Source organism: Cyprinodon tularosa, unplaced genomic scaffold (assembly GCF_016077235.1).
Source record: "Cyprinodon tularosa strain WSP-4 unplaced genomic scaffold, ASM1607723v1 ctg93, whole genome shotgun sequence".
Lineage (NCBI taxonomy): Eukaryota > Metazoa > Chordata > Actinopteri > Cyprinodontiformes > Cyprinodontidae > Cyprinodon > Cyprinodon tularosa.
In genome coordinates this window covers 37,755-50,078 of record NW_024039707.1, presented here as the reverse complement: position 1 = coordinate 50,078, position 12,324 = coordinate 37,755, and the positions used below count along the sequence as shown (strand labels likewise).

Here is a 12,324-nt window from a genome sequence, read left to right as displayed (position 1 = left end):
AGAGTGGGAAGCAGACTTGGAACGTGTGACTGACTCTGAGCATTTCTCTGTTTGTAAAGAAGATTTATGTGTTTGTCTACCTGACTGTTAGATCTCATGTCTAACTGGCGTCTTTGTGTGTTTTGTAGAGAGCTGCATCCTTCTTCCCGTCTGAAGTTAATTCTGCCTTCCTCGCATCGTTTTTTTCTCTGAATGTCTATCTTCTTCCTCTCTCTTACTTTTTGTTTTGCATCCTCTCTCACCCGTCAATTCCTCCCCCTGTCTGTGTGTGGGAGGAGCTATAAATACTTCCGTTACCAACAACATGAATGCAAGCCTCTCTCTCCCCTGGCCCTGCTCTTCTTCCCCCACCTCTGACTCACTCTTTGCTCGCTCATCCTCCTCTCCGACCATTCCTCTTTCATCTTGGACTCATCCTCATCTTGCTCCTTCCCCTCAATCTACAATCACCTTCTGAATCCTCACAACTCACTATTCCATTTAAAGGTTTTTTTTAATCATTGAACCATTAGCTAAAAGAATGGTTATGATTTATATTAATAGACAGGCTCTTGGGTTTTTGATATTTTTTGAAAACCCTTAAAACATTTGAAATGATTAAACAAAACAAAACAAAACACTAAAACAGATACAGTATGGTTCCCTAAATAAAAAAAAGTAATAATAATCGATTTACGTATTGTGAAGCCTTGTTTGTAGGCAGCATACATCCCATTTAGCATCTAAAGGCAGGATCGCTTAGTTAATGTTGTTTTAAGTAGTTTTAGGTTACTACAGAGGATCAGGAAGAAACCATCTCTAGAAAGCAGCATTGTTAGAACTATTTGTTTTTCATTTAGAGCTTTGTTGTACAGTTTTGAGTAGTGGTTAGCCTATCAGCAGTAGATATAAATCTGAGTATTTCAGTGGGAGATCTTTATATTTTAATGAAAGAAATTATTTAATTTTTTTTCTTTAATTGCGTCCAACTTCCTTTTTTAAGCATTTAATATGCAGTACATAGTATTGGATTTTTGTAAATATGTCTTGCGATGTATTTATAAAAAATAAAAACAAAGATAGTTTGTCCCGGAGAGTGAAACCTAAAGCTGTTCTGAGCAGGACCTGTTCCAAAGTGGACTTCTACTGTCAGAAACTATTGTTGTTATTTTAATCCTATCCATATTCTTTGTATTTTGGGTAAATTTCAACTGAAAAGGAACAAATTCATCAGGTTTCAATGGTCAAATCTGTCTTCAAACATGTATCTTCAGTCTCCAAATAGTTTGTTTCTTTCCTGTTGATGATTTTTTAAAATAAATTTTAAAAGTTTGCTCATGCAATAGGCTAATATTAGCTTGTTTTGATAAGACTTTTTAATCACTTAGCTGTAACATCTTTCAGTGCAATTCTAGTTTATTATAAACTAATGCAAGTTTTAGAAAAGGTTTTTCTTAAGGTTCACAAATTAGCTCTTTGTTTTGAACGTCATAAAATTTAACAACCAGTGTTTCAGTTGCTTCCTACACAGTTATGTATGAAGGTAGATTTGTTTCTTTACTCTCCAGTATTTAATAATATTATTATTATCCTATATTTTCAATTAAAAACACCTTCAACAAAACATTTTTAATAAAAGAAAAAAACAAACAAAAAAGCTTTAAAAAAAAAACAAAAAAACCTGACTTTTATCAAACAAACAAAAAACAGTTTCAATCAAAAAAAGCAGTGTTCAAATTTATTTTTTGACTAAACTATATTTTACATTCAAATACTATTTTCTATGATTGAAAACATTTACCTTTTCGTTAAAGTGACTTTTTTTATTGATTTTGTTGTTGTTTGTTTGAAGCAACTTTGTTTTTGATTGAATGATAAAGACACAAATTTCTATCCATTATAAGGTTGAATAAAAAACAATCTTACTTAATTAAAAAAGTTGCTTTAAACAAAAAAAACTTGACTTCTATTAAAGAAAACATTTTCAATAAAAGTAAAGCAGTGTCCAAATGTATTTTTTTGAGTCTAAACTATGTTTTTGCATTCAAATACTTTTTTTTCTTTGATTGAAAAGTTTTTTTTTTTTTCATTGAAGTGAAGGTGCTTTTAATTGAAAACATATTTTTCATTGAAGCAACCTTTTTTTATTGACTAATAAAGAAACAAATCTACCTTCATAGCTATCTTCATACCAATACATTTTTTTTATGCAATAACAATTTCATTTAAATACTGTGATGGTTTAAGATTCTAAAAATAGTCTCCACATACCCTGTAATGAAATGTTACATTTGCCGTGTTTCAGGATGAAAGAAGTCAGTTTTAAAATTAGCAAATTGATGTTTCCTAACATAAGTATGGTATTTATTGTTTATATTTTAACAGCAGGTTATTAAAAAAAAGGTTGAACTACCCATTTACCTGATCACCATGTTTCTATAAATATGAACAATAGAGTTTGTTTTTTCTATAAAAAGACATAGAGCCATTAATAAATGTTTAAAATTTAAAAACCAACAATGTTCTATTTATATATGGAGAAATATGCAAAACTAAGCTGGATAAAACACCTTCATTCTATTATTTCCTCAGCTTCTTACTTCTTTTTCTTATTATTATTAATATTCATCTTTATCTAAGGAAACACGTCTTGTTTATCAGTTTGGCTTCATATCTGTTTTGCTCAAATTATTTCCTCAGAGTCTCATTTTAGATATTATACAACTATATGACTCACATTCTGTGCTGGATGTCTCTCCTTCATGCCTTCTTTAAAGCTGCAACATCTATTCTTTACAGGCGGCATCACAGCTGCTTTATTTAACAAGTCAAACATCTAGTCATAAATTGATGATCTGTTCCTGTTTAAGAAAATGTTTCTTTATGCTGCTTCTAATTCCTGCTTCATGCCTGGGTGAAGGGGGCGGCTTTTTGATAACACAAACCTGCCGAGGATTTCCAACAGCTCTGCCACGCCGTTGAAGTGCTCAGTTTCATAAATGAACCTAAATAGAAGAGAAAGGGAAACTGTTAAATAGATGAGAGTGATTATCTTACTAAATAAGTTTAAAACATAGTTTACATTTTTTTTTAAAACAGTTTAATATTAAAACATCACATGATCAGAATCTGTCAGAAATGTATAGTTAAACATCTTAAGGAGATTTGGATCTGGGCACAATTATTTAACTTACAGGATAGAGGATGTTGATTTTTTTTTTTACAAAAGGATGTGTCTCACACGGTGATTAGTAAGCAGTTTGGACTGTTTTGGACCAATCACATCCTTTCCTTTCTATTCTTAGAAACATTGTATTTAGGTGAAGAAAGCACCAAAACTAAAAGAAGAGCTCAGCTTTTTTTCCCTGCAATCCCTGCATTACAAAGTTCCTTATTTCGATTTAACATGTGGAAAAGATGCAGATAAACAAGAGTAGCTTTCTAGAAACATTTTAAAAACATTAAGGGCCTTTCAGACGGGTTGCAACGCATGCAGTGTTGTGCTCTAAAACCCATCATTTTCAGCACTATGGGCCGTGCAAGGGCACCAAAGAGCTGCGTTGAACAAGCGAAAGCTCCCTACAATGTACCACCCAGATGCGTAGCCGATAGAAACGTTGCATCAGGATGGAAGACCAGACAGCAAAATGGAGAAGCTAGCTTTATGTGTCTGAATCCCACAAACTCTTTGATACAAGTTGAAAAAAGCCATGGCATGGAAACAAATCTCCAGCCAAATAGGTGTCCGTTGTGTTTTAAGTCATGTAGCTAAATGTTACGGTATTAAATATTTGTTGACCCACATGCCTCTGCTTTCTTACTGTTCTTGTCCTATCTATTAAAGCTAGTGCTTGCTTCTTAGTACAGGACAGATATAGCAGCATATGTGCTACAGACAGCACAACAAATTACCCAGTGTTCGGCTAGCACAGCGCCGAAACCCAGTGCAGCAGCGTGCAGGACTGAGTCTGCTGCACTTAAACCTAGTGGCAAGGCTCGCGCAAACCGTGTGATGTTTGAAAGGTCGTTTAATTAGAAAGAGATTCATGCAACAAGAGTAACAATAATTAAATGCTTTGTTTTTATATAAAAAAAACTATTCTTAACTTAACTCAACCTAAATAAAGCTTAATAGAGAGTAAGTCTGTTCTTCTCTCTGATAAGAGTTGATGTATGGAACTGAATGCAGTGATATTTAATTTTATTTTTGCAGGATTCACCTGAGGAAGATGTTGTTGATCTGTTTGCGGATATATGCTCGGAGGCCCAGTAATTTTCCATAGACACGGTGCAGGATCGTCTTCAGGTACTCCCTCTCCCTAGGGTCCTCGCTGTCGAACAGCTCCAGAAGCTGCAAACACACGTAATGTAATTACAGCCAGAAAATATGCAGCTCAACCACTTCAAGCAGTCGCAATAGTTCTCCAAACTCCCAGCAGCTTTCCAGTAGAGCCACTTCAGCAATGTACTGGTTTTTCATTACACAGAGATTTCAGCTCCAAAATGCAAAGCTGTTATTACATAAGGTTGTTTTAAAATATTATAATTCATAATTCTTTAAGATGTTTTAAAGGGCTACTTTTAAGCATTTACAGAACATTAATTAATAAAAAAACTAATTTCATTTATATTATGGGTGACAGACTATGCAGAGAAAGCTATAAAAATGGTAAAAGAAAAAATATAATTACATTTTTTTTTTTTTTTATTATGTTTTGTATTATGTATTATTATGTGTGTTCATCGATAGCTGATTGAAACTTATATGCAGCCAAACTGCTGCCTGATTTTGGCCTGGAGCTACCTGTGGACCTCTGCAGCTCCTCCAGATCAGAAGAGGGGAAAGGATCCAAAATTGTACTTAAGTAAAAGTAGCATCCCTTCATCATGTTTTAGTCAGGTAAAAGTAAAAAGTAGACTTTAAAGAAATTAGTCAAGCAAGAGTTAAAAAAAGTTTTTTGGTAAAAAGGCTACTGAAGTACTGATTAGTTGATCTACTTGCTACTATGATCATAACCACTGATTTAATATTTTTTGAGTTATTAAACTTAGACGATCAAGTGTTACAGTAACAGAATATGTTAAATTACATAAAAATTTTTGCAGTTTTATTACTTGACCTCCAAGTGACATGGCAGCATTTAACCAATAAGCCTTGAGTTCCAAACAGAAGGCAGTGCGCCTCTCAATGGTGCATATTTGTTTAAAACAAGCTTGTTTTGGTTAAGTGAAATCACAATGGATGGAGTAGCAAGAAATTTTACTCAAGTAAGAATAGTCAACTTTATAATATTTTTACTAAAGTAAAATTAATATTCTGTGAAACTACTCCTAATTTTTTTACTTGAGTAAATGTAACTGAGTCAACGTAAATAGTTACTACCCACCTCTCAGACTTCAGCTGTGCAGTCATGTCTTGCTATGCTTTCCATTGCTGTATTCATAGTAAGATTAAATTACACAGAGGAGAACTCTGTTTGCCATTCAGGTTAGTGCTTAAGGAAGACATTTAACAGGGGGTTCAATTGGGTTGGGCTTTTGAGTCCTAGTGCACATCCTTATTTTTATACTTCTTACTCTAACTAGAAAAATGTTAACATCATATATCTCTTTGTAAATAACCATTTAATTCTAATGTTACAACAGATTAAGGGTTCATAAAGTAGGATTTGCATAATCCTCAATTATGATTCTGGAGATGGTAAAGTTTGCTAGTGGAAAAGCTTTGCGTACCATTTGGGACAATTTCTGGGATCAACTGATCTGGAGTTATGTGATAAAAAGTTGGACTTTATGTTATGAAATAAAATGCCAGTGAAGCGTGGTGTGGTAGCAACAATGCCGTCATTTAAAGAACAGTTTTTTAAGGCAATGAAAAGATTCCAAGTTTTACCTGCAGGACAAATTTCTGGTCGATGTAGCGTTTGGCCATGGACGGCTGGAAGTCTGGACTCTCCAGGAATCTCAGAAAGAACTCATACACCAGCTGAGAGAAAGAGGCATGAAGTTTTGAGTCGTTTTTTTTACAAACTTCAACTACTTTGACATAATCAACTCTGATAGAAAAAAGTCCACTCTTTAGAATCACTTGAAAATGTTTTGCTCCTCATTTTACAGACCCCTCACAAAAGCTGATAGACGATGAAACACTATTGTTGGGAAAATCTTTAAAAAAAAAAACAAAAAAAAACTCCTTTGTTTCTAAAGATTTCAAACAAGCTATTGATTCAAATTTCAAGAACTGGTTATTTTCTTTCAGTTGTCATCTAAATGACATGACATTGTATAGTCATTCAACACGCTGATATTAGTATTCTAGTAACATTCAAAAACAAATCAACATCATCCAAGTATCTCCACCATAGACTGTTCCCCGAGCTGCCCTCTGGGAAAATACTTTGCAGCATTCCATGCAGGACCAGCAGGTTCTGCAACAGCTTTTTCTCCGCTGCCATAAGACTATTGAACTCTAAACTGGTGTCTGCATCACATTTGCATCATTATTTTTGCACCACCAACGTGATGAACTTTTATAATAGGACACACATCAATTGTCTACTGCATTTTGCACCATATTTATTTTTGCATTGTACTGAACGTTTTCATATTAATGCCCTTTTGCACCATTATTTAAAACACTTTTTTTTCTCCTATATTGTTACATTATGATGACTGCTGCACTATATAGTGGTAATGTTTATCCTACTCCAACTGCAACATCATTACACTGTTAAAAGCTGTATGCAGCAAAATCTCATTTTGTATACATTCACTGCACAAAAAAGGACAATACAGTTCGTCTAAGTCTAACATAGTAATAGTAGTGAATGGCGGCAGCAAGGAAAGTGGAGAATACATTTCTTTAAACCAATCTTTGATCATATGAATGGATGTTTAGGATCTAACACTTGAATTGATTAAGAGTTGGAAAATAGCCTTTTGAACACAGCCACAAAACTGTGGCTGGGTAATCTCAAACTTACCAGAAATAAATAAATCAAAGTAATTTACAAATAAACTTTGCCTCGACCACTGAGGTAAATGACATTCCTTCATCTAATGAGCTTGATCCTAAACATAAAGCCCTGTGCAACCTCTGGCTTTGTCGGGTGTTGTCATACCTGCAGATGTGGCCATGAAGCTTCAAGAGTCGGCTCGTCTTCCTCAGGGTCAAACTCTGGATTCTCACTGGGAGGAAGGGTGCGGAATATGTTGACGGAGATCTGGGGGGAAAAAAGGAAAATGGAGGGAAGAAGATATCAGCTATGGAGAGAAAGGAACTTCTTTGAGAAATTTGAGAGAAATTCTAACAGAGAAAATTAAAAACTCATTTAAAGATAGGACACATAAATTTAATCTGGTCTTTATCAGAATACACCATCCACATTTAATAACTACATATATTGTGTAAACATATTCCAACAAATATACTTTAGAATGTTAATGATATCGAACACCATTAAAATTTGCCTTAAATGTTGTTTAGCTTTACAAAAAAGGCTGCATTTCTAACAGACGAGCCTGGATGGGGACTTTAAATCATAAAAGACAGAAGAGAATAGAATAGAATAGAATAGAATAGAATAGAATAGAATAGAATAGAACATGCATTAATTTGATTGAAATTAAAGGTTTAACTCTATGATGCTGCCACCAGGCAGAAATTTTTAATAAACTGGTTAAAAAAAGACAAATAATTAATATAAACACTTAAAACATATATGGTACTTCAATAAAACTGAGCAACGTTCAGGTGAAGATTCAAAGGCAAAGTACAAATGACCTTTTAATATTTGTTCATTTTGAAGAACTGCAAAATGGAAGAGATCTAAGAGTCCAAAGAATAAAGTTAATTTTGTTTCTGCACTACAGTGAAAAAATGTACAAAACAAATCCAGATGCTTCACAGTTCAGCCAAGAAGAAAAAATGGAAATAAAAAATAAAAGGAATGAAAATATTCAATAAGCCAATAATCTCCATATAGAACAATAAACAGTTCTTTAATGCATTCAAGTCTTAACAAACGTTAGGAGTTTTATGTATTACTTATGTGTTTATATTATGTTATTAGTATCAATTGATATCTCTTTAACTAAAATATTTAATTGCCTTTGAATGACCTGGCGGTAATTAAAAGGCAAATATCATGGGTAGATTACCCATGATATTTGCTCAACTAAGAGTAGCACTATCTTAAAAACTTTTTACTCAAGTTAAAGTAGAAATAGGCCATCCATAGAAATGACTCAAATAATGGTAAAAAATGTGCTTTGTAAAATGAAAACTTGTGTACTGAGTTATAATAGTTTAACTATTAAGAATTAACTGTCTTTTATCCGCAATTTCAATCATATCAAGGTATTAATTCCCTGGATATTTGCAGGATGCCATTTATTTCCCCCATCATTCAATAAAACAATAGGATGCTTCACATTTAACCTTAAATAGTATGTCTGATCAAACAGATGGGTCGATTGGGCAGCAGTGCACAATCTCGGTAAAGGCGGGCATACTTTGTACCATTTTTTGCCCTTTTCGAGTTTCCGTCTCATTGTGTGCGTTGTGTAGTATACAGGTGGTAACGTGGGGCAACCAGCCTCTCACAACCACCTCCGGATCAGGAATCGTAAGGTCGGGAGACGCTGTGCGTGAGATTCTGCTAAATCGGCTTGTAGATCTGCTTCAACAGCAGGATTTGCCCATGAACACCTCACAAGGGCTGACTGAATTTCAAACATGTTTAATTTTCTCCCAACCTTATGATTTCTGATCGGGAGGTGGTCGAGGCTGATCGCCCCTCTTTACCCCCGTATACTACTGCACGATGAGGCTAAAACGATCAAAATAATTCTCACACGACTGGAGAATTGGCCTGAAAAGGGTAAAAAAATCGTAGAGTGTATGCGTGCCTTTAAGAGGAAGAAGCAGTTGCATTGCAGGCAGGAATAAAAATATATCTTTAGGGCTGTTTTCAGTTTCCAAGCTCCTCTCAGTAGTGTTGGTCATCTCTAATGCTGATATCAGCCTGAACAACTGATAAGTCATGCAACGACTGTTCACTAAGTCATCATTTATTCAGCGAATGCCTCTGCACTGACTCGCGTTCTCTGTTTTTCTTAAAGTGCTGCTTAAATCTGAATATCGTTTAAAAATAAGTGACATTATTTCTACTTCATGGCATTTTTTTTCCTCTGGATGTTAAACTACTGAATCAGATAATATACTGTGGATTCTGTCAGATCATGTTCAACCCTTGCAGGAGCTGAGACATTTAATCTGTTTGTTGTTTTTAATTCAGATCATAATATTATCTATTCTTGAATTTTAAAGCTTTATTAGTTAATGCAGAATATGTAGAAATGACCTAAACAGATATGTTCTGTTATGAGAATAGTGTTTTTAGGTCGGACAATATAGCTTATCTGTGTTATTTTGCACTGCACCAAATCTAAGCTATTGCTCATCCCAGTAACTTGTTCAAATTAGCTTTTTTTTTTTCTCTTTTTTATTATTATTGAGGCTTTTTTTAAGCAGACAGCTGCATATTGAATCATTCCTCTTTCCTTCCACCCCATTTTCACAACTCTGGGTAGAACTAATGAATGCCATAAGCTATATATGTGCTGCAGGCTTTTCTTGCTCCTGTGGGATGTCTGCTGTCCACACTCTGCGGCACGCTCCACCTCATCTCTTCTTCCATCCCTCTTGTTGTCATTATACGTGCTGACTTTTGCTTCCCTCTTTGCTACCTTCTGCTCTCCTCTCCTTTCTTCCGCTTATCAGTTCATCCTTATGCCCCTTTTTTATTGCCATGTAGGTTAGATCAGTGTGTGGGAGTCTTTCTAAATTTATTCTCTGTCCAGTTTTGACCCATTTGCAGATCAGCTTGACCATATATTCCTAGGTCTCTATAAATGAGTTTTAGGACTGGTGGCATTTGTCAATTAAGAATGTCTGTTAAACTAACAGCTGTGCAATCAAATTTATCTTTCAAGTTTGATTTTGACGCAAATTCCTTTTAAGTTCAATGTAATCATTTCCTTCTAAGCCGACCAAAAGTTTTGTGATTTATCTTTTACAGTAGGCCTGAATCTAAATTCTTACAGATTTAGCTGCTTAAGTGCTTTTGCATCTGTCACAGTTCTGGTTCTGTTATGTCTTCTTTTGAGTTTTAAGTTTTACTTTGCTCCATGTTTTCTAGTTTTAGTGGTTTAATTCTTATTTTGTTGTGTTCTCTGGTTATTTTTCAGGTTTTTATTTGTTGCCCTCTGCTGCCCTCTTGTGTTCTCCTTTTTCCCCAGCTCCTTTCCTGTTCTGCTCTGTTCAAACCTGCTCCCAATCTTCTCTTTAGTCCTCTCTTTGTTTCAGTCTCCCATAAATACACTCGCTATTCAGTTCCTCAGTGCTGGTTCCTCGTCAACTTCCTTCAACTCCGTATCTCTGAGTCTTCCTCCTTGTGATAGTTTCCCCCCGATGGTTTCTGGTTTGCTTGACTTTTGACTTTATTTTCATGTTTTGATTTTCGGATTTTGCATTCCTGCCTCAGTTTTTTTTCGTTTACTCTTCATTATATCATCAAGAAACTCACCTCTGCCTCCCTGCCACTGCATTTGGGTCCTCACACCACAACCAAATCCTGACAGCATCATTTCTTTGGTGAAGCAGCATCTGATGTAACCATAGAACCTCAACTCTGTTTGGACTGTTTGATCTGTTTGAGCTTTCAGAGTTAGAAAAACTTTTATCTTTATCTCAGACTTCAACTTTTCGTTAGATCCATTTACAACAAAGTTATTTAAGGAACTATTCCATTTGATTTTCATCTCCATTTTAGAAATGATTAATCTATCCCTAATACAGAAATAGGCTTTTAGAGTAGTTGTGATTACATCGTTAGTCTAAACCTATTCAAACCTATTAAACCTTTTCTGCATCCAGACTTGATAAATTATAGACCCTATATTGAATCTTCATTTCTTATCTAAGATTTTTCAGAAAATAATTGCTAATCAAGTGTGTGACCAGTAAGTTTTAGAGCTTATCATAGCACTGAAACAGCTTTGGTGAAAGCCACTAATGATATTCTCTTGACCTTGGATAATGGACTTGTACCTGTACTTCTCGTGTTAGATCTTAGTGCTGCATTTAATATAGTTGATCATAATAAACTTTTAGAATGGCTTGAAGGTTCTGTAGGTAGCCTGATTGGTAAATGGATTGTACCTATGTAGCCTTTATTAAGTCAGGAGATGTGTGTTCAGTCATTCACCCACTCATGCCCACACTGTTGGTGGCAAGCCACAGTATAGCCACAGCTGCCTTGGGGTGTACTGACAGAGGCAAGGCTGCTGTTCACAGCGCCATTGGTCCCTCTAACCACCATCAGTAATGGTGGTTATGCAGGTGAATTGGCAAGGACATGACACGTAAAGCTACAGTTGGGTTTGAACTGACAATCCTTCATTTGAAGGGCAAATTCCTTCATTCGTCTGACAATTTCCGTTTCAATTATGTTAATGATAAATCATCCTCAAACTTCAGGGTTACCTACGGAGTACCACAGGAATTAGTGATAGGGCAAATTCTGTTTACTATATGTATATATGATCTAAAATAATTATTTAATTTAAATCTTACAAATCTATGACATTGTCATGTGGGCTTTTTCAATTTTTTTATTTAGGCAAGGACTTAAACAAATCAAACTTCACTCATATATATACTATTTATTAATTCAATGCATTGTTGGTGTATGCAAACTTCTTAAAAGAAAGCAATGAACTCTTCAGTTATTGCAGAAAACCTAAAAAAACTTTAATAAGTTGAAACAGTTAACGTTTTGTCTGATTTAACATCAAATGGTAAGAAAAACCATTTGCATGCGTTTACCTCCAGTGTTAACATCTAGTTTTAAATTGTGATACATTCCCCTGTAATAATGTGCTGAAAAACCAAGGGTCTTTTACAGATTCATGACTGTCCCTGATATTAATAGCATTCAGAAAGGGAGAGATACTGGAAAATCAGCTGAAACAAGCTTTCTGTATTAGGTGCTGGGGCTCTGCCTCAGGGATCATTCAAGGAACACTGTCTTCTATCATCCGCTTTGAGTATAGAGTGGGACTAGAGAGACAAGACTAGGCATCCTTGAAGGATCACCTTGCTTGGATTCTCCCTGTAGGGGTCCCAAATCTTTCTGGGCATGAATATTTCCAAGTTTCCCTTCAGGCACTTTCACCTTCAATAGCTGGACGAAACTGGATGAATCTGACTTAATTTTTCCTGCATTTGATTCTCTTACGGTATTTTGGACTCTGACTCCCCTGATTCAAGTAATGTCTCCT

The 12,324-nt window shown here is 35.1% G+C and overlaps 1 protein-coding gene across 1 annotated transcript in view; it reads right to left on the bottom strand.

Moving 5' to 3' along the window:
- Nucleotides 1-12,324, bottom strand: part of ppp2r5b (protein phosphatase 2, regulatory subunit B', beta) — a 63,100-nt gene that overhangs the window by 15,704 nt on the left and 35,072 nt on the right. The window contains exons 3-6 of the mRNA XM_038274780.1: nucleotides 7,101-7,202; nucleotides 5,873-5,965; nucleotides 4,200-4,330; nucleotides 2,925-2,984 (exon numbers count right to left, since the gene is read on the bottom strand). Of these exons, the coding sequence (XP_038130708.1) occupies nucleotides 2,925-2,984; nucleotides 4,200-4,330; nucleotides 5,873-5,965; nucleotides 7,101-7,202 (386 nt within the window). The remainder of the gene's footprint in view (nucleotides 1-2,924; nucleotides 2,985-4,199; nucleotides 4,331-5,872; nucleotides 5,966-7,100; nucleotides 7,203-12,324) is intronic.